A 23,364-nucleotide genomic window follows, 5' to 3' on the forward strand; every position below is an offset into this window, starting at 1 on the left:
TTTGGATGACGATGGCATAGTTTGTTGGCCCTCATTTATGGCTATATTTTATCCTCGTGATATGGTAATATAGGCTTTTGGTAAGGTGGGCCTTGTATTGTGAATGGGTACAGAGTTGCTTGCTTGAGCTTGGAGTCCAGGTTTGCTTGCCTGAGGATTTCTCTTTTTTGCTAGTTTTGGGTTTGGATATTAACTCATACGGTTGAATTGTGAGTGATGGCTGATGATAATGATTAGAGAAAGTCAAGTATAGATTGTAAGCTTTAAAAATCACAGGAATCAAAGTCTTGTATCTCAATGTAGTGAACACCATTCATCATGGCAAACTAGGCAGATCTTTGGGATTGAAAGTATTCAACCAGCCAATAAGTGTTCCTAGTCCAATCCTATGCTATTTTAGAGTTGAATTGAAATTTTAGAAATTTGAATTCACTTAAGATTCAGGATGAATCATATAATCTCTTATTCATAGTTAATTTCATAACTATACTTCTCTAGGGTGTTATAACAATCTACTCAGGTTCATAATATTCCAACATCATATATTTCGTTCCGATTAGAAGTTGGTTCATTAAGATCATCAATAAGAGACAATTGTTGGATTATGTATGAGCACCGATGGTCATGATTCATTAGTGAAACAAAAACATTGCATGAAAACTAAGGGTTAATGTGTAAATTTATCATGAAAGTTTTTACTTGTTAGGCACCAGGAAGTTTTTTAATGTACAAATTTGCCCCAAAAGATTAAAATTGTATCAATTTTGGCCTCTATTATTAAAAGTGTTAACAGTAAATGACATTATTTAAATTTTCAATATTAGTTTTTTAACAGTAGGGGCAAAATTACTATAAAAAACAAAGGCACTGAGTTGACTCTTGAATATGGATTGCAATTATTTGCCATGGAAGCTTAAATTAGTTTTTTAAGGGTAAGCTTCCATGGCAAATTTGTGCTGGCAGGAATGGTTATCTAAAAAGTACAAGAAGAAGAGATGATAAAGAAAATGATGCACAATGTCTTCAAAGTATGGACAACACTTTTTTTAAACTTAATTTGCCCCGCCTATTCTTATCTCATAGGGTGTAAGTTGGGTTAATCGGTGAATTTTTTTGAGGATATAATGAAGACCCTTAAAGATGAATTGCACTTTGAAGATTCAAGCCAAGACAACGACAAAATAATTTGACTTTATTTCTGTGTATACTAAATGACAAGGGTAATGAGTTTTGATCTTGGTGTATTTATATTTGTGTTATGTGCAAATGAAGTGATAATAAGAAGTTTATATAAACCATGGAGTGATGTCTGGAGAGATGCCTTTTGGATTAACACATCTTTAATTAAAAGTTATAACTTTATGTTGATTCATGAACCAACATAATTTAAATAGCTAAAAGATATTTAATATCCTTTTCACGAAGAGTTACACTTTTTAACATGTAGGTTCTTTTTAGCATAGAAACTTCATATTTAACCTTTCATATACATATATTAATGTATATAAAAACACAACCTTTCATATAAATATATTAATTCATATGAGAACACAAACCTTTAGATAAATTTATTAATTTATATGAAAATACAACTCTTTATATAAATTTATTAATTTAATAAATTTACATAAGAAAATGACTTTTCAAAAACATATTTTTTTCATTTTAAAAAATTTCAATTGGCACCTAAAAAAATTCTTGATATCCAGCGCTCTTAAGTGAAAACTTTCAGAATAAATTTACAACTTAACTCCAAAAACTAACATGGAAGTCATGATTCTTGATAATCTAGCAAAACTTTTTCTCAAAATCAATAGTATCTATTGCTCATATTGCGTTATTTATTACGCATTTGTTTTAATTTCCTCTCAAATAGTGATAATATTTTAACATAACACGTTCTCGTCATCAACTAGTCCTAAAAAGACAACAATTATCCAAGAAACAATTTCTTCCCACATAAAAGCTCGATTTGGAGTGATCACAAGAAATCTAATGTCCTTTGAGTAAATTTTACAAATAAGACATGTTTTTGTAAATTTGCTCTGACCTTTGATTACATTGTGAAATAATTATAAGGAAAAGAAAGACCCCCACAAGTGAACGACTGAAAAATTCAAACCTGGAAGTAAAATGAAGGTCAGGGCAGTGTAAACTTTCTTGAGAATCTTTCTTGGTTCAACAATGTCTACGTCCCGTGCAACAAGAAAAATTTAAATTTAGGACATGAAATACATAGGTACTAGAAAATTTGTTTCAAGTTAGGCAAAATACTATTATGACCCAAAATCTTGTCTCCATCTAAATGTTACAAATTGTTTCCAACCAAAACTCTAGCATCGGGACGCTAATGGGTTTAACATAACTCCGGGAGAATAACAGTAAGGTGTTAAATTGAATTAATGGCAGAAAATTTTTTAATTCAATTAGTTAAAATTAATCTTTTAGTACATATAGTTTTCATTCATTGATAACTCAATCCTTATACTTTGAGTCGGTGCAATTCAGTTCCTATAGTTTTGACTCGGTTGTAACTCAGTATTTAAAATTTGACTTGTTACAACTCGGTTCTTGTACTTTTAACCATTATATATCTAATAAAAGGAGGGGCTAAATTATAAAATGGTTAAAAGTATAGGGACCGAGTTGCAGCGAGTCAAACTTCAGGGACTGAATTACAATCGAGTCAAAACTATAAGAATTGAGTTGTACGGGGCTGAGTTACAAACATATCAAAACTATAAAAACCAAAAGATTAATTTTTTCTTGAATTAATAACAGTTAGATTCTCAACAAATTTTTTTTTAATGAGTTGTAAATATTAATTTGGACAATTGCAAATTAAAAATTTTAATTGCAAATGAGACATTTAAGTTTCAAATGTAATGCTTAGTTTGTAACCTGGATATTTGACTGCAATCATTTGAATCAAATCTAGAACTCATTTTTCAGAAAATTTTTTCAAAGAGCTAACTGTTATTGGTGGTCATTAAGAGGTGCACAATATCGCTTGGGGTGTTTTGATGGAAAGCAAACAATAATTTTAAAAGCGATTTTATAGTGTACGAAATAAATATATGAATGAGTTTATCTCGATTTACAAAAAATATTTTTCAAAAGTACTTTTATCTAATACCAAATATCCCCTTGGTATCTGTGAAAATCAATTAACCATTCGCATGCTTGACGCATTTACATATTATAGATTTATAGATTATAGATTAGAGATAGGGAATAAGAAAATACTTTTTTGGTTTTATTTGTAAGGCACTTCCAGCATATTTCACATAGAACAAAAAAAATTTAAATTACATTAAATTTCTATTAAAATATAACAACTTTACAAATTTAATCCCTATTTAATATATATACATCTTTAAAAAAATAACTATATAAATTGTAATAAATGAAAGACAAAATAATTCACTCATACTAAAAATTTAATAAAATGACTTATAAATAAGATTAAGAAAAGTTTTACTCTCTATCTTATAAATAAGACAAAAAAATATTATTATTATTTTACTGTTAATTTGCACTCTTATCATCATTCAAATTCAAAGTTTCAATAATGAAAAACATGCACGAACATTCCTGTTTTCAAAAAGGTGCAGATTCTCAGGGTGTATTTGATTCGCAGTCGGTTAGTTATTTTATCTCTTAAAGTGTGTGAATATTTAAGTGTTGATAGTATCTGATCCGCAAAGGAAAAAAAGACAAATTAAGACAAGCACATGTGCTTTGCCTAACTTTTCATCTTTGATGATGATAAATATTCAAATATAATAAAATTAAAAAAAAAAAAGCCACAATAACTTGTAACTCACTCTTTATAAGTAGTCACTGAATATATAGTATGATTTTTGTTATATTTATCTTATTCACATAATTATAATGGACTCAAGTCACTCAATGTTTAAACTTTAAATAAGCCAAGAACCTTATTTATCGAAAGATCTTCTAGAACATCAATCCACAATGATGTGATTTCTTTTGCCTCACATCCATCTCGGTTTCCACCTTTTGAGTACGTCATATTACTTAATTATATTTTTACATTTTCATTCCTTACCAAATTAGATGATTGTAAGGAAATTATCTCTATTTGGCTCAATGCCCTATTGACGAGACTAGTCTCATTTTCATTATTACATATAGGTTAATATGTAATTTTAATGATTAAGTTTATCTAAAAAAGCGTCACTACAAAAAAAAAATTGAATTTCAGCAACAATATTATTTTCAGCAGTGACATGAAAAATCATTGCCGTAGTGACCGTGAATAAAAAGTTTTAGTGCTATTAAAAGACACTTTTAGCATCGACTTTTGTTGCCTCCAAAAGGCCCTTAGTTGTTGCTGCCAAAAGTAACTTTGAGCAGTGACTTTTTTATTGTCATTGAAAGTGATGCTGAAGAAAAATGGCTTTAATGACGCCATGTCATCGTTTAAATATTTTCAACTTAAATGTGTCTTCTTCAGGGTTCGAACTCATGACCACTTTCGTTTATATCCAATTTTCTTACCGCTAAACTAGATTGAATTTTCTGATTATTATTATAAAATAAAATAGATATTATCATATTATACTTTTAACGGTAATGTTAGAAAGGCGTTGTTGAAAGTTTAACCTTCAGCAGTGATTTTCTAAGGTCATTGTTGAAAGTTGACTTTCAATAGTGACTATTAGTGGCGCTACTGAAAATCTTTGAGGTTTTCATTCAGCCTCAGACTTTTAGCGGTGATACGATTCACGATATATTATTTTTTATTCATAATCAAATTTAAGTGTGGTTCAGAAATTGAGCAATTATCACGATTTATCATAGGATTAAAAAGTTAAGTGTTTTTATCCATGGCGATTTATTAGATGTTGGTATCCGTATCTCTCTAGTGCTTTAATTTTCCGATTAGAATTTTGCTTCCATCCCTTTTATCATCTCACAAGTCACAACGGTGAGCATATCCAAATATCCAACCTTATCGTGTTTTTTTTTCCAGGCATAATGTATGACCTTTTGCACCAAAATTTACTCCCCATTGAATACTAATATATTATCAGTTTTCAACAATTACGTAATGCAAGATTATGCCTCATTCTAAGAACCAAAAAAATGCAGAACATCATTGATAATTATACAAAGATTCAGCACATGCAACGCATGAGATTTGATGTGCACTTCAATTAGAAGCATCCAAAAATAGCTCTTAGCTATTTTCAAGTGGAACATACACCAGCAATGTTCTGCTATCAACAGGGCACCACCAAATGCAACATCAACTCATGCAATTAACTTCTTATCTTTTTTGATCCTGCTCACAAGTTAGAAGGTATTTTAAATACATTGGACTATTTGTGCAACACACGGAAAAAAGGTTAATCTATGAAATCATTGCATTATATTTCAAAGTGGACTAAAATCCATCGCTAGAACCGTTGATCATTATCTTTTTTGGTATATGAAATCCTCGTTCATTCACTTTATCATTTAACTTCTTCACAAAATTAATTTATGATGCGACATTCTCTTCTTTGTTCAAAAAATTATTGCTGTTTTAGTGTTAATCTGGTATTGGAATCTACTGTAAAATATCTATTTATTTATAACTATAATGCGTTAATTACCATGAGATCAAGTATTTCAACAAATGCCAAAATAAATTCAAATCTTAGTAATTAAACCATTAGTGGTTAGTAGGTCCGTGTAATGCATGAGGTATGATGTCTAGTTTATTATCATGAAACTTATCATTATAAGCTGTTCTGTTATTATTAAAAATTTTTAATAATTAAATTTTTTACTTGGAACTTCATAAGAATTCTCCCGATTTTATGAACTTGACGAATGCCTTTCAAGACTGATCCTGTGATTTCTCCATCTAGAGACTCCTTCTGTGCTCTACATTCATACCCTCATAAATTTATGGAGCTCCATTTTGTACACTTGTAATTAACATATTTGGTAAAGCCAAATCTAATCATTGTATTTGTAGGTATACTTGAACGAAGTTGGTGGCGGCGGCAAATTTAAATAATAAGATGCAATTCAATCAAGCATTGCAGAGTAAACTTCAACAACCATATATTTTTTTGGGATAAAATGGAGTCTCTAATGCTACCTGTGGTCTTTAATATAAAACCTATTTTATCACTTTGAAAAGATTAAGGAAGTTAGTATTTGTTGTAAATAGATATTGCCTTCTTTAAAATGCCCTTATTAATCATGTGTGTTTGAATTACAAATTAATAGTAACTCCTTAACATATATAAGTATTATAAGAATTACTTGAGAAAAATGAGTAAATATTGGAGACAAAATGAATTGTGGTCTTATATTTAAGACTGAATTAAAAGTTAAACTAATTTTTATATTAAGAATAGAAGTTAGTACATGTAAAATAATGGGAAAACAACATTTGTATTTCAAAAGAACAAACCAATAACAGTTGGCTCTTTGAAAATTTTTTCTCAAAAATGAGTTCTAGATTTGATTCAAATAATTGCAGTCAAGTATCTGGATTACCAACTAAGCATTACATTTGAAACTTAAATGTCTCATTTGCAATTAAAATTTTTAATTTGCAATTGTCTAAATTAATATTTACAACTCATTAAAAAAAACTTTGTTGAGAATCTAACTGTTATTAACTCAGGAAAATTAATCTTTTGGTGCTTATAGTTTTCACACATTTACAACTCAATCCCTATACTTTGACTCGATGCAACTCAGTTCTTATAGTTTTGATTCGATTGTAATTAAGTTCCTGAAGTTTGATTCATTACAACTTGATCCCTATAGTTTTATCTATTTTATAATTTAGTCTTTGTGTTTTTAAAAAATAAAATTATATATCTAATAAAAAGATAGATTAAATTATAAAATAGTTAAAAGTATAGGAACCAAGTTGTAGTGAGTCAAATTTTAGGGATTGAGTTACAATTGAGTCAAAACTATAGGATTAAGTTGCACTGAGATAAACTATAAGGACTAAGTTATAAATGAGTGAAAATTGTAGGGACCAAAATATTTTTTTTCCCCCTTATAGTTAATTCTCACTCTAAATGTAACTTATCTTTAGATTTTCTAATAACACATTTTATGGACATCCTTCTTTTTGTTTTATACAAAACTTAAAATCTTTGGTTATGCAATTTTAACAGAGCAAAAACATTATGAAAAGTGCTCATATAAAACGAAAAATTGGTTGCAGCTCAAAGTAGTCAAAACTAATAAAAGAATGAGTGAAAAAACTCTACAAACATAAAAATCTAAACTATATAGTTCTCTTTTTTTTTTTCCCCTCTCCCTTCCGTCATCAATTGTAAATTTGTCAAAAGTATGGCAATTTGTTGATTTCCAATAAATTTACTCGCGTATAGGGAAATAATGCATATATGCTAAGTGTCAACGTATTACAATGCCATTTAGTCTTGTAATGCATAGTTCGAAAGTAACATTGGAATAATATTCTCCATTGTTTTTCTTAAAAAACTGATAATATAATTCAATTGCTTAGGCATCATGCAATGTAAAATTTGAAATAAAGAGGTGGGTGATGACTTCATACATAAACAAAAATAAGGTGCTAACATGTTTTAATTGCATTTAAACTTTCAATTTATTGAATGATACACAGATAATGTTTTCAATAACTTAATAAAAAAAATGTTTGTCATCAAACAAAAATCATATAGCAATTATTTTTTTCTCTCCTAAAAGCATCCATACCTAGACCTAATTAGAACCGTAATAAGGAACACCGATCAATAGCAATCTAATTCAAAATTCTATTATTATTCGCATCAGTCTATTGCCCTCTTATGTAAAAAACTTTCCATTACACAAAGAAGCAGTTAAAGTAAAAAAAAAAAAAAGGTTTACATTAGTCAATGCATGTTGGGCCGGCGTAGTAATCTCCAGTATTGGTGGCGTTCTCAAGAAATTTGGGTAATCACCATCAAATCAATCTTGGTTTTTTTTTAGCATCTTCATCCCCAGGAGAAATCTGGGCGAAGACACAGCATATTGAGACTTTTCTCAATCCGATAGTCTAGGCATTTCACTGCCAAGAGCTCAAACCTTTTGCGTGATATAATTGATAGGTTCTCATTCAATTGGGTTTAGTGGAGATACTTCGACAGAAGCTATGGCTGTGGCAGAAAAATATTTATAAAAACATCTATTTTGTTAAATAATCAAGAAATAAAAAGACTCTAAATAGAATTACACCCGGAGCGTAAAACAAAGCATTTCTATAAAGAGAGATGTAAATAGGGATTTCTGAGTGTGGCATATAAACAAAAGAAATAAGGGAATAACAAAGAGCTGTGTTTATTTAACATTATTAGGTCGGAAACAGATCTACCGCTTTGTTCAGCTCCTCATCATGATCAGAGAACAAAGCTTACCAAACGCTTGCCCTGTCCCTAAGTGAAAGCGGCCAATATTCTCCTTCTTTCTTCATTTGCCTCGATCAGGACAGGAAGGTTCATGGGGTGAAAGGAAGTTGCAGAGAAGTGTCAATGAGGCTAGCTATGAAGTGATGATTCCAACCTAGAAAGGTTCATCATGACAACCAGAACTAAGGAATAAAAAATCAGACCAGACACTGAACCAGTTGAGATAATAATTTAAAGGTTAACAGGTCAGATCGAGATCAACTCGGAATCAAACAGGTTATATTAAAATATTGTAATTTATTTAAAATAAGTTAAAATATTCATATTTTAATTATAATAAATAATATTTAATTTTTAAATAATTACTCATATTGTAAAGTATTTACACATATTCATTTTTTTCTCTTTTATTTTCCTCTTTCTCCTCCCGATGACCCAATAAATTCTCTCCTCTTTGTATTTCTTTTTTTGACTCCCTTTTTTCTTTCTTTCCTCATTTTTATTCTTTCTCCCATGTGATCACTAGCATTCTGCATTTTGACCTTTTCTCCTCTCCCTAACACGCACGCATCGCGAGGCATGCACAGATGCTTTCCTCTTTCATCTTTCCTCCTTGAACGTGCAGAGTGCAGACTCTCTTTTCTCCTTCAGTTTGCATCAGTCCATCACAGCTTCGTTTCTCTTTGAACACACATCAGTCACTCATTAAATTTCTTCTTCCTTGTCTTCGACGAGCAGAGGTAGAGCACGAGCATCTTCCATGGCTTCTCCAGCAAACAGTGAGCAGGAAAGAAGTTTTTTTTGTTAAAAAAAAAAAGAAAGAACCGGCCAACTCGCATGAACCAGTGGGTTACTAGGTTTTTATTGGTTTTTTCCGGTTCATCCCAATTTTTTCTAGGATGATAGGAGGCCAGTTCACATGCTAAATCAGACCGGATCAAAGGCCAGTTCATCGGTTTTTGGTCTAAATTGACCAGTCCGGTCTGATTTTTTGTACATTGACTGGATCTCATTGTGGACAAATAAATCTTCAAGGACAGCCAAAGAAGTAGGAAAAAAACAACATTGCAAAACCCCACCAACCTCGCCATATTTATAAGAAAATCCACCCATAAAATGCGGAAGGAAACGCAAACGCTGTCATTAAATGGGAACAGACCATTATTCATGCACTGATAATCATCAGAAGCAAATGGATAGTAGATGTGGAGAGGCAAAAATCAATCCATGAGAAACCAAAAGCCTATCACATACTTGGACAGAAAAAATAAAGCTAACCAATCAAAGCACTACGTGGACAAAGCCACTTAGTAAAAACCTGCTAACGTCAACGACCAAGGGCCAATGAAATGCAAGAGAAACTACCACCCAAGACCACCACGTGGAAAATCGCTACAAGGTTTATAGGATATATAGATTGATAGATGACAACTGCTCGCTTGTCATTGGCAATTATTTTTTTTCCTTTGTGATGCCAGTGTAATTCTCCCAATAAAATATAGCAACACGAACACTAATAGCGGGCATACCAAGATACCCTTCGCGGTACCTTGAAGTGAAGTATTAAATTATAAGAAGAAGTCTTGCAACTTTCATAAGCCGTGAAAATTCTGTACTGTAACAGATGAAACGACAGCAGCTTAACTTTCCAAAACCTCAAGTCCTCAACTAACTTGCAAAAGGAACCTAACTCAAATAAGTACTACTTTGAACAGGACTAGTTTAAGATGCAATTGCTTGGTTGCCGTGGCCTTTAGTCACTATGTAATAGACTACAAGTATGAACTTCTACCAAAGAGAATTGATCATGTCATTGGATATGCTAAAAAAAATTTTAGAAACAAAGAAGATGAAATGCTTCTTCTTGTTAACACAGCAATCATCATTTTACTTGTAACAACTACACAACTTTTCAGAATTATTTGGTTAACTGTATCATACAATGGCACACCACACAATGAGTACTACACAAAGCGTATTTAAAATCAAAATTTTGTAAGGATGGCGACAAATAGATAGTTTACTCCTTGGCTTCGGACTAAGGCTGAACCGTGAGAAAAAGATGAAGCTTGCAGATTTTTGGTAAGACAACCTTATTAGAGTTCTTGAATTGTGATGAGATGGCTTCTCATACCCGTTTAAACCATAGCAATAATAAGAAATTGCATTTCTTTGTATAATACATTCTACCATCTTCGATCTTAAACACGTGAAAAAGCCTTTTATATGACCCCATTATTTTCTAAACCAGAAGAAATGCCGGCAATCTGGAAGCCACATACGCATGAAGTCTCCTCACTGGCCTGGCGGGAAACTGCCCAGGCGGAGTTCGATTCTTTTCTGAGTTACATTAGTTGCTGGGACACTTGCTTCGACACAGCTGAAGCATATGAGATTCAAGCTTCCATTCTCGACATTGAATCAAGTGATCTTGGCGCAAGCCTTTTTCTCAAATCAATTTCTACGTACACTAATGCCAACAACTTCCCCTATCGGTTTTCTCTGAATTTTCACCAATGTGATAAAAGAGTTGGTATTGACATTTAGAGTTGTACCAATTCTCCAAATAATTTCTTTGTTGTACATAGCACTGGATAGTTATATTTGGTATTCTGACTCAGCCAATTTACTGAGTGTTTTGGGCAGGACTGAAACCAGAAGTCCACCTCTGATCTGAACCAGGACACAATGATCTCGCATGACCCATGGCTCTTCATGGATATTTTTCTGATAGCGGCTCCTATAATCTGTAACTCACTATGTAGTACTTGTTCATTAAATTGATTAATTCAAAATATTTCAAATTCGACATTTTGGCAAACTTGCTTTTGAGGGATCACATTTGGTTCAATCCCCAGCGTTGTGACTTGTGATGACTAGGGCATCTTTTCATATGGTTGGAAAATCAACCTACCATTGAAAAGATTTCCGAGTATAACTTTTAATGCAATAAGACTTCTAAAAATTCTTTGCATTTTGAAAGATACGATCAAATTATAAGCAAAGGCCATAAACATTTTCACACAGGATGGAGCACCAGCTTTTTAAAATCAAATACTCCTCCGGTCCTTATTATAAGACCCAATTTGACTTTTTATTTGGTCCTAATTATAAGACCCAATCCATTTTCTCTCTTATATTTATGCATTTTTTTCCAAGATAATCCTTCTAATAATAATAGTTTTAGCCAATATACTTAATTAGCAAGGATATTTTAGGAATAACAACACTTATTTATTATAAATAACCAACTTAATTTACTTCCTTAATCTCCTCAAATAAGTCAATTGGGTCTTATAATTAGGACCGGAGGAGTACTACCTTTGATTCTTAATATAAGTCTAGTTGACTAAGTTGTATAAATTAAGAAAGCTACTAAATTAGTTAATTATAGTATATGTTATATGATCTCTCTAAAATACTTATGTATTATTAAATTATATATCTGAGTTATACAAAAAAAAGATTTTGTATTAATTTATAAGTAAGACAAATTAGTTTGGAAAAAATGATAAATATAAATACTTTAAAATGATTTAGTAACTTGCTTAATTTTTTTTTGAATTATTTAATTAAATTTTATATTAAGAATTGGAAGTGGTATGTTTTATATGAAAATTAAACATTTTTTAGTAAGATAGATGTCAGTAAAAAGCTTATGAATTCATTAAAAAAACATTATTTTGCAGTGGTTCAAAATAACCGAGGCTAAATTAAGATTTTGCAGCAGTTATAATGAAATTGCTACTAAGATGTAACAGTTTGACCTCATGGATAGTATTTGCAGCGATTTTTTATGCATTAACAACGGTTTATCTAAAATTGCTACAAAATCATGACGCGAGTGAATTTTAGTAGCGATTTAGGTGGGAAAAATCACTATGAAATAAGATAGTAGGCTAGTGTTTGAAATTTTACAACGGTTCTGACAGAATCGATGCACATTAGTAGCGGTTCAATCAGAACTGCTATAAAGTTGCAGTGGTTCTGGTGGAACCGCTATGGAAATAGTGGCACATGTAGGGGGATGGGGGTGGCTTTTTTGGCAAATTTTGTTCTCACTCTCGGGCTTACTTATTCTCTTCGGGTTAGTATGTTTAGTGTATTTTTTATTTAATTTTTTGAGGTAGTAAGAATTTATTTGTTGCTATTTGAATATATTTATCTGTTTAGATTAGTGCTTTTAGTATGTGTTTAAGTAAAAATGCATAGATAATTTTAAAAAAAATTTAGTGTAGATTGTAATTAATTCTAAGTTGTTGTGATTTATTTTTAATGTGTTTATATTTATTCAAGGTAGCCTTATAATTATAATATTTGTTATTATTTGTAAATTTGTTATTTGGATATGGAAGTAGTAATTACTATATTACGTATTAATTAAAAATGAAATTAATAATATAATAGTTTATATTGATAGTTGAATTAATGTTGATAATTATTCTGTATTGTTACATATATTTTTTTAAATGTTAACAGAATGTTTATATAAATATAACATTTTATAGATAAACGTTTATGAAATTTATATATATATATATTTATTGTTTATTTTTTTTGCTAGCATTTTTTAATTGTTTTTAACATTTATTTATTTAGTGGACATGTCTTGATGTTATGGGAAGGCACATGTGGAACAGTCAACCGCCTTGTGCCAATTGTTCTTTCAAAACTATTTTAGATTAAATCCAACAATTTATTTGAATCATTAACCATGATAGAAAAGAAGAAACCTTAAAATTTTAAAATTTGTTATCATGGTTAAAAGAAATAAACTTATATTATGAGCAACATTGATCATTAACTTGGGCCTTGGACTTCCAAAGTCCAGAAATATCATTCAACCATTAGTCCAAACCAAACTTATACTTTCAAATATACAAATTGATAAATCATTTTAATATAAGTCATGGAGCCCATTAGTCAAAAGTCAACACCATCAAAAGAGCGTAATATGCGAAGTCTTAAATATCTCTAGCCTTCTAACGATCCCCATATCAGATAGTAGTAATTAAAAGTATTAGTTTACAGCATTAGAATATATGGGCCCTATGTGACAATAAATAACAAATCAGCATATATAACAAAAGTCGGGAGGCTATACAAGCTATAACAGTACACTATGCCTCCGGAGCTTTCCCTGATGGGTCACCGCCTGAACTATCACCTGAAGATAGTAAAAACCACAAGGTGAGACAAATGCCTTAGTAACCAACTTTTCAACTCACCATACATACTAACACGTGCTCATGAGGTGTCAAGTGGGACAGTTATTAATTCTCAAAAACATAGATATATAATTTTAATCATCAAAACCCTCACTATGGGGGCTAACACACAAGCCACATAAGTCTATCCCCCATTATGGAGGATTAATAAGACATATAGGCCTATCCCTTACTCTGGGAGACGAATAAGAAGCCGCAAAGGCCTATCCCTCACTATGGGGGACGAAGGAAGAAGCCAACTAATGTGCACCAATGACGGCCTTACCACGTGGTAGAATAGGACTCAATCCAAAATCCAAATAACAACCAATCATTCGCAATATAATAAAAATGTCTCAATCTTTTTTTAGTATAATCCATAGGATATAAAATCATATATTTTCTCAAACTTTTCAATCACAATTCCAAAAATCCCACAAGACAAATTTTCATAGCTCAAAAGATATAACTTATCTACTCGAATTCCAAATAACAAATATTATTCAAAAATAGCAAAATGCTCACAAACAACATATTAGCACATATAACAAGTGGAAAGTGGTTACCTCTCGCCAAAGTAATATTAAGGATTGCCACAAGGTCAATCCTTTGCTCAATCAATAATTAATCTACACAATTAATATAACCACATATTAATATAAACTAATTAATTAATTAAACTTCTCTATATTATTTAAATTTCTAATTTAATTAAATTTTTATCCTAAATTCCCACAACTCTCATAACCCAAAAATTATTAAGTATTTTAGAAACAACTTAAAATTTCTAACAACGCAGATTATTTATTTACCACCTCCAAATTATTTACCTTAATAAAAAGGATTTTTCACAATTTTCAAATATAAAATTATTATGTTCTAAATTCTAAAAATCCCATTTTAAGTTTAAACCTCAAAATCAAACTATCAAAAATTTAATAATACTTCAAATATTTATAAATAAATAATCTAATCAAAACTTTAATGGTATAACTACCATATATATATGTAAATAATAAACTTTTTGGCTATAATAATTGTTTTAAAACCTCCAGTCACCCCATAAATAAAACTAAACCGATTAAAATCTTAATAATATGTTAAACACCTCAAATAAATTATTCAACTTAATTTTAATTGGTAAAATATGATATAAATCATATATCACATATTTTTCAACTAGAAAAATTAATTTAAGCACTAAAAAACAACAAATAGACAAATCTAACCGATTAAAATTAACAACTCATTTACCTCTAAATTTCTATGATCATCTTTTACCAAAACTCTATATTTATTTCATATATAAGTCTCAAAATTTTCTCTAAGCACTTTAGTAATACTGTCATTAGGAAACCTAAAATATATAGAAAATAGTCATGAAGAAAGTTTGATAAAAAGAACTATATTTGTGTACCTAGATGATCTCCAAAGTTTGTATTACCCTTCAAAATGCCATAACTTCTCCATGCCTCTCTCGTTCTCTCTTTCTCTAATTCTTTCTCTTTCTCTCCGCATATGCCTCATCTTTTACGTCCACTCTCCCTTTTATTCTTCATTCCTCCAACCACTCGCTCCCATTTTTCCTCTGGCATTAAATCCTCTCCCCCCAGAGTCTTCATCTCCTCCCCCAAAGTCTTCCTAATGCCATTTTTTTCCACACATCTCCCAACTTTCCATGCATCAACTTTCCACAAGTCAATTTTTCAACGGAAGTGTGAAAAGTTGCTCTTTTTTTTTTGGTATTAAAATATTATTATTTTACCTTTATTTTTTAAAAAAGAATTAAAATATTAGGATATTACACGCCTCATCAAGATCGAGTTCATGATGAGAGCCTTTTGTCACCCCATACTATAAAGAGGAAGAAATAGATATCCATTTAAATTTAGATGATTTTGACATAGCATTATAGCAATGTTAAGGGAAGCAAAGAGTTTTATTAATAAAGATGTGGGGAGGGAGCGGAATGTCCCTCGTCATTCTGCTAGGCAAGGGAGGGGATTTCATATTCAGATATAGTGTATGTTAAATTTTTTTTCACATTTTTCAAGCATCTTTTATTTATTTAATCATATTATAGTTTTTAATTTTACAGATCATGATAGACATATCTATGAATTAAATTATAGGAAACTACTAAACATTATTGAATTAAATTATAATGGATGTTTCACTATAGCTCTTTCCAAGTACTCTTGGCCAAATACCAAAACTTCACATGGTATTATGACTGATAAATTGGGCATCACATCTGTAAATTTCTCAAGGCTTATTTATACTGGTGAATCAGAGGATGACGAGCCATATATACTAGCTTCAGAGGCACAACAAGTTTATTATGTGGAGGATGGAAAAAATAAAGATTAGAATATGGTCATCTATTTTAAGTCTTGAGACTTTTATGATATGGGTGATAGTGATCACATCAACTATGAGAGTGAGCCGTTTGAACCAACTTACTTGGAGAACTATTTTCCTAATTGAGATGAGAACTTACCCCTTATCAGGTACGTTTTATTCAATCTCAATTTTTGTTAATGACTTTCTTTGATATTCTTCTAATGAATTTATTTTAACAATTTCTCTTAATTTATTTTCTCAAGGATGACGAAGAAAAATGAAGTAATAAAAATTTTATTTATTTTTTCAGCAAAAATATATATGTAACTTTGAACAAGATGATATTTTAATATAATTTTCTTTTCTTTTAGACTTATCCAAAATTGTTAAAAAATTTAAAATAAATTTATAGATTTGCAGCAGCTATAGGAACAATCATTGCAAATTTGCATTTGCAGTGGTTCCGCAGCCACTGCAAATGGACACATTTGCAGCAGTTATCCCTACGACCACTACAAATGTGTATAACTTTACAATAGTTTTGTCAAAAAATCACTGCAAATGTGTATATTTGCAGCGACTTTTCAACTGCTACAACTGTAACCACTACGAATGCTGTTATTTAACAAACTAACAAACATAAGCAAATTTAACATCATTAGCGTAAGAACCATATGCTTTTGGGGGGCCAATGTTTTGAACAGAGGGATGAGAAACACAATGAGAAATACATATTGGGACAAAATCCGAAATTCAATAAAAATATGGGGACCGAAACGGTTTAACAGGCTAAAAATGTCGTTCTCCATTATTTATTTTCACGTGAGGCTTGGGACCTGCGTGGACTGAGATCTCAAGGAGAGCTTTTGAAGATTTCTACGCATCTACCCAATCCCCTCTTCGGCCGTAAGCCTCCGTCACCAAACCCATGGCAGCATTGTGCCTCCAAGTTGTGAATTGAAAAAGAAACGCCTTTCGTCTGTAAAATATACCTTCTACTTTCTTTAGTCAGTATTAATAGGCATTATTCCTTCACTGCCCCACTGCGTTTGCTCTTTTACCTTATTTATAGTTTCTTCCTTCCGTAATTTCGATTACCTAAACCTTTCAAGATTTGAACGACATTAGGTCAACAGCTCCGATCGCGGATACTGTCATTTGTCACGAGTGTTCAGAGTTTCTCTGAGCACGTCTCGTAACTCTGACGCGCAATCCGTTATTCGTCTCTCGTGCTTTTCTCAATTTTGTGATCTTTTGTCGGCACTTCCGATTATCCCTTCTTGTTCGCGATGATTTGCTCTCTTAAACAACCTGGTGTTTCTTTCAGTTGTTCTGATGTTGTTCTTCGGAGAAAACAGTCAAATCCCTTTCAGTCAAGCTTTCTTTTACCTTGCATACCGAAGGGAAAAGCTGAGCGATCTCTGGTTTCAGTGCACAAACCCTTGCACCTTTCTTCTCCGAGTAAGAAAATTTCAACGCTGAATCTTCCGTCAGTGAATCCTCGTGGAAATTCCATCAGATGCGAAGCTTTTGAGGCTGACCGATCAAACATTGAAGCAAGCGCGCCATCGGAGGCGGCGAAGAGGTTGAAAATTGGAATATATTTCGCAACATGGTGGGCTCTGAACGTGGTCTTCAATATTTATAACAAGAAGGTTCTGAATGCATATCCGTACCCCTGGCTTACTTCAACGCTCTCACTCGCATGTGGGTCTCTTATGATGTTGATTTCTTGGGCCACGAGGATAGTGGAGGCGCCAAAGACTGATTTTGAGTTTTGGAAGACTCTGGTGCCGGTAGGTTTGATGGGCTTTGTTTGTTTCCTGAGCAAAATTGATGGGAAAGCAATGTTTTTGTTCGTATTACTTGTGCCGAGCTAAGGTTAACTCCTGCTGTTTTGGATGTATCCCTGGATTTCCATACTACATGCTTCTAGAACGAATTATGTGTGTTGGGGGGGGGGGGTGAATTCCACTTTAGTTAGATCGAATTGTTAAATTGGGTGGAGTCCGATCAGGACTTTTGTTCGTGAATTTTTCTTTTTTTCTTTCTTTCTTTCTTTCTTTCTTCCTTCTTCTTCCTTTTCGGTTTGAAGAGTAATTCACTGAACGTGAAAACTAGCGCTTCCTTCTATCATGAGATCGGGTGGAGACTGGTAACAAGTTTTGTTGATTAATTATGATTTTATTTTTTGTTGGAAGAGTAATTCACTTAAGCTGGAAAAAAAGCTCTTTTCTCGTCTTGTTGTATTCATTAGATTCTGAGCAGATCTCAAAGGCTTGTACAAGTATATGTTTAATGGATATTGGATAGCACAGTTAATTTTTGCCGGTTTTCCTATAGGTTGCTGTTGCTCATACCATAGGACATGTGGCTGCAACGGTTAGTATGTCAAAGGTTGCAGTTTCATTCACCCACATCATCAAGAGTGGTGAGCCTGCTTTCAGTGTACTGGTCTCCAGATTTCTTCTGGGCGAGTCCTTCCCAGTACCAGTCTATCTGTCCTTAGTGCCAATCATCGGGGGGTGTGCACTTGCTGCTGTGACGGAGCTCAATTTCAACATGACTGGTAATGAAGTAACTTTTCTTCAGATGGAATTTTTGACACCTGCATTTTGTTGCTTTCATAGCATGATGAATCAAATTGAATATCAAAGTCAAGCTGAGGAAAAGAGAATTCATGTCTATTTGTTTCGGCTAAAACAATATCTTATGTTTCCTTGTTTGCTAGCACATTATTTAATCAGTTTCTTGGATAAATATTTCATCAGAGGATGCTACTTGTGACAGAATCTGTTCTTGGTTGCTTTTCTGAAAGGATTGGTGTTCAGCCTGCTGAATTTGCTTTGAGCTGTGTTCTGCAGGTTTTATGGGGGCCATGATTTCGAATTTGGCATTTGTGTTTCGAAACATCTTTTCAAAACGCGGCATGAAGGGGAAGTCTGTTAGCGGAATGAACTACTATGCTTGTTTGTCTATATTGTCTCTCTTAATTCTGGCACCATTCGCAGTTGCTGTTGAGGGACCACAGATGTGGGCAGCTGGATGGCAAACAGCCCTCTCTCAAATTGGACCCCAATTTGTATGGTAATCACCAGATGACTACAGACTGTTTATATGTGCTATCTACTATGTTTGATATCACAGTAGGAATAATGTTGATGCCATAATTTCTTATTGGCTTCAAACAAATTTTAATATTTTTGTCGGTCATCCTTTGGAGCAAAGTTGTTATGTGTTTTACATTCCGAGTCAACTTTTGTAATTGATCATTTCTAATTTTTCATCAGTTTGTCATAATTATAAGTTTTCTAGAGATGTTTGGTAGCTTCTTGAATGACTTCTATAAACTTAATGGACAAATTAGAAGGTCATCTAGTCAGTTCATTGTATATATACTTAAGCTGAGCTTCGTTCTGTTTTTTTCCTCCCTCTTCTTTATATTGGATTTATCTAGTCAGTTTCTTTTGTTAGTTGTAGGACCGATGGATAATTTCCTGTCTGAAATGGGGGACCATGTCGTCCTTAATATACAGACCTGATAGCTTATATGAGGAGCATGAAAATGTAATTGTCTCGCTAATATGTTCTTCAGATAGAATGGAGGAACAAATCTTTAATCGATAGTTAATTATGAATGTTAACAAGAACTGAATAATGTTTTTGACCATTTGAAAATGATTCTGTTTATGTAAAAGGTACAGTTTAATTCACTTCATTTGTGCTAAATGTCTCCTCCTCCTCTTGTTGCATTTCAGTTCTGTAGATATTCGGAACAGGAAACAGCAAATTAGTGCCATATTTGCTTGGATTTGAGTTATATATTATTCCTGCTCCCCCCCCCCCTTGCCTGTCATTTTGAGTGCTCACTTCTTCATTTTATTGTTAATTGTAAACATCAGGTGGGTGGCGGCTCAGAGTGTGTTCTATCATCTGTATAATCAGGTATCATACATGTCTTTGGATGAGATCTCTCCCTTGACATTTAGCGTTGGGAACACCATGAAACGAATTTCTGTCATAGTCTCCTCAATCATCATCTTCCACACGCCGGTTCAGCCCATCAATGCCCTTGGAGCTGCTATTGCTATCTTTGGAACCTTCTTGTATTCACAGGTATTTTCTGGTTCTGGTCAAGTTTGTGTTTTATTTTAGGTTGACATATATATATATAATTGGTTTTATAGCAACTGTTGCAGTTGTACTTCCAAAAGGAAAGATAAGAAATTGAAAAAACAATTTTTATATGAAACAGTAAAATGCTAACCATTCTTCCTCTCGTGAGATATTAGGTTAAGACTCAGGTGCCTCTAAAGTGACATATTTTAGTTTTGGATGTATGGTGGTTAGCTGGTACCTCAGGGTGTAGAAATTTTTGTTTTCCATTGATTCAAAAGGGGAAGACAAAAGGATTACATGAATCTAGGCCTTACATGACCCATCTTATCATCGTCCACCACCTCAGAACTCTAGATTATTGACTCCGTGAGTCTAGCTAATTTGCACACATGATATCCATACAGAACTACAAGATCTAACCGTATCCTGTAATTAGAGTATCTTGGCTTCCTGGATTGTTTCAAGGGATACGAAGTTGCTCTGTTTTGAGGATAATACCATAGGATGCTGATTGCTGAACTTTTCTTCCTCTCATTTTTTATTATTATTATTATTATTATTATTATTGGTTGAAACTTTTCTCTCTTTTATTTTAATAAAAGTAACAAGAACCGATACTCCAAAATGCGTTTCAGTTGTGTTAGTGTTGAGAGGGATATCATTTCGGTTCCTGATCCACTTATACCTAACTGACTCCTTTGGTCCCTGGAATATCAAGCATAGAAGGGGGGAAAAACTCCTCATGTCTTTAGAGATAAAAAATAAAATAAAATATTACCTCTGGTTTTTAATATAAGACTCGGCTAACTAATTTAGTGATATTAAGGAAGTTACTAAATTAGTTTAAAATATTATTATTTATTGTTTTTCTCCAAATTAATTTGACTCACTTACAAATTAATGTATAGACTAATGATACACACAAGTATTTTAAAAAGATATATCATATGTTATTAAGTAATTTATTAACTTCTTTAATCTCCTCAAATTAGTTAGCTATGTTTTATATTAAGAATAGGAGGTAGTAAAAACACTATTGAGAAATGATAACATGAGCATAATAAATATTATATGTGTACGTGTACTATTTTGTATGCATTGAAAAGAGAAATTGCTTAATATAACAAACTGCCTTTACAAATGAAAACGAAATTTTAGGGGAGATTTGGTGGTTGGTGATGCATTATTTTATATTTTGCCTACCCTTCGGATGGTTGTTCTGCGGTTAGGTGATCTGAAAGATTGATTAGGTATAGGACTTTGAATTGCTAGCTTCGCTAATTTTGAATTGTAATTTTCGCTTCCATTATTCCCCTTCCAAGTCCAGTAGTTGCCATAGGGTGACCACACTGTATGACTAGCGAATATGCTTTGGTTATTCCTCTGTAGTAGTGCTTCTGATGTTGCTTCTAAAAGACTAATTAACCACAAAAGACGTAAATATGTTAGATATCTTTATTGAGCAAGATCACATTTAATGAATTTTTATACTTACATTATAATTGATATTGATAAACTATATATAAGAATCCCATTCAAAGTTATTATTCTGATTTCTCGTCTTCCCTCATACTCTCTCTCTCTTTTCTTTCCTTTTGGTGTGTGGCAGGCAAAGCAATAGTGTTGAGGAATTGAGGTTCCTCGTTCAACCCACCCTGATCTTCTCAGCCAGGGTCCAAGCAAGTTGATTTTGAAAGATGTGACAGCTGGATTTTGGTAAAACTAGGATGATCCGGTACTGTGCACTGTAGATAATGATGGGAAACTAATAATAAAGATAATACTGCTGAGGAAACATTATCTTTATACAGATTAGTTAGTATTTCTTGGGTGATGCATTTGAGTTATGCTTTTGGAGAATAAGTGTCTGTTCTTGGTAGGCCAAGGATAATGTCTCAAAACACTGTTCGTTATGAGATTTCAATAATTGAGGACGATAATTTGGCTGTTATGTGCCACGGCTGACTGATTGAGTTGGGTAATGGGACGAGGTTTATTATGACGTTTTATTTCTGTTGTTGGCAATTATACATCAACTGTTTCACTGTTCAGTTTTCTTACGCAATTTTCTTTCTTTACGATCGTTACTTCAACATTTTGCCGGTGTTCCCAAGTACTTCTTTCTCTTTTGAGGACTCTTGCATACCTGCCAGAAATAACAATGAATTTTGGTGGAATAAAATCTATTAATTTAATTCTACCAGATAAAATATTATAGTTCATATTTTGTGTGGTATTATATGGTGAGGAATGTAAATGTTGTTTCATGATATAATTTTGCATAAGATGAGATGAAACTGGGTATGGTTTAATTAAAATGGAATAATATGAATATTTTCTTCAACTGTTTAACTTATTGATTGGGCCGCACAGTTCTAGAATTTTTTTCCAATGGGCTACTGCTACGAATGAGGCTTTTGTGGTGCTAAAGTTAGATGAGGCGTCATTTTGGCGGGCTTGGGAAACTTCATCAACAAAGAGAAGTTAGAACATGACATCTTTTTTCCGCATATTTGTCAGGAACTGAAGAAATTTAAATTTGATGCGAAGTTGGAAGCAGGCAGGAAGGGATTGCTAAGAGACTTGGGAGGAGGTGATCCCATAATGGTAATGGCTTTTCGAGCAAAACAAATTTCTTAGGAAGGCCACTAACAAATTTCTTAAGAGCTATCTAACATCCCACAGGAGCCTCTTTTTCACTGACACTTCATGAGTGGGGCGGAAAAAGAATACTGGTATGCTGAATATTTCTCACGTCTTCATTTTCTGTGGAAGCATTACTCCTATTCCCTTGCATGATGGTTTTAAAAATGACATCACTCTATTAATACACGACTAATTGATTTATAACCAGCATGTCAGATTTTATAGAAAGCATGTTGATGTCACTCCATTGGGAGTTTACAGTAACAATATCTGATACTAGAGAGAGAGAGAGAGAGAGGGAAGAACCAGTTCACGGAGACTGCCTCGAGTGATGGGTCGCCATTCCCGAAACTAGGGAGAGCTTCTATGCAATAGCCATCTTCTCTCGAATCTCACTAACTGCAATAGAGATTATGGGGTATTGCGTTCTCCAGAGGTTCGACTTTACAGAAACAAGTCATTGCGAGTGATAAAAACCAAGTGTTGAAGAATAAGGAGCTTGTGGATAACGTTTGGCGCTGCTGAGGCCCCAAGTTAGAAATCCGAGATAAGGTTTTTGGACTCTTCTTTTCTCTGCCCCAAGTTTTCAGAACCATCCAAAACGAAAAATTTGTGGGGCTAATCTCATTCTCATCTCATTATCCACATGA

The 23,364-nt window shown here is 32.6% G+C and overlaps 1 protein-coding gene and 1 long non-coding RNA gene across 2 annotated transcripts; one reads left to right on the forward strand and one right to left on the reverse strand.

The window, feature by feature from the left end:
• Positions 1 to 2,928: 2,928 nt before the first annotated feature.
• LOC114717173 (uncharacterized) lies at positions 2,929 to 17,153 on the reverse strand. Its single transcript, XR_003737689.1, has 3 exons — positions 17,073 to 17,153; positions 16,736 to 16,738; positions 2,929 to 2,940 (listed from the first exon to the last, which is right to left on the reverse strand). It is a non-coding gene; the product is annotated as an uncharacterized LOC114717173 (long non-coding RNA).
• Positions 17,098 to 22,077, forward strand: LOC114717171 (glucose-6-phosphate/phosphate translocator 1, chloroplastic-like). The gene is made up of 5 exons (XM_028902267.1): positions 17,098 to 17,745; positions 18,293 to 18,518; positions 18,814 to 19,036; positions 19,852 to 20,065; positions 21,678 to 22,077. Exons 1-5 carry the CDS (start codon positions 17,239 to 17,241, stop codon positions 21,687 to 21,689), a joined length of 1,182 nt encoding a protein of 393 aa, XP_028758100.1. The 5' UTR covers positions 17,098 to 17,238; the 3' UTR covers positions 21,690 to 22,077.
• Positions 22,078 to 23,364: the final 1,287 nt, after the last annotated feature.

This window comes from Neltuma alba, unplaced genomic scaffold (genome assembly GCF_004799145.2).
Source record: "Neltuma alba isolate B1F8T4 unplaced genomic scaffold, ASM479914v2 tig00011709_pilon, whole genome shotgun sequence".
Lineage (NCBI taxonomy): Eukaryota > Viridiplantae > Streptophyta > Magnoliopsida > Fabales > Fabaceae > Neltuma > Neltuma alba.

Excerpts from the sequence above, each read along its gene's own strand:
- LOC114717171 (XM_028902267.1), top strand. The coding sequence starts at position 17,239 with ATGATTTGCTCTCTTAAACAACCTGGTGTTTCTTTCAGTTGTTCTGAT. Across the intron at positions 17,746-18,292 it reads TTTGGAAGACTCTGGTGCCG|GTTGCTGTTGCTCATACCAT; the intron begins GTAGGTTTGATG and ends GTTTTCCTATAG. Across the intron at positions 19,037-19,851 it reads ATTGGACCCCAATTTGTATG|GTGGGTGGCGGCTCAGAGTG; the intron begins GTAATCACCAGA and ends TGTAAACATCAG.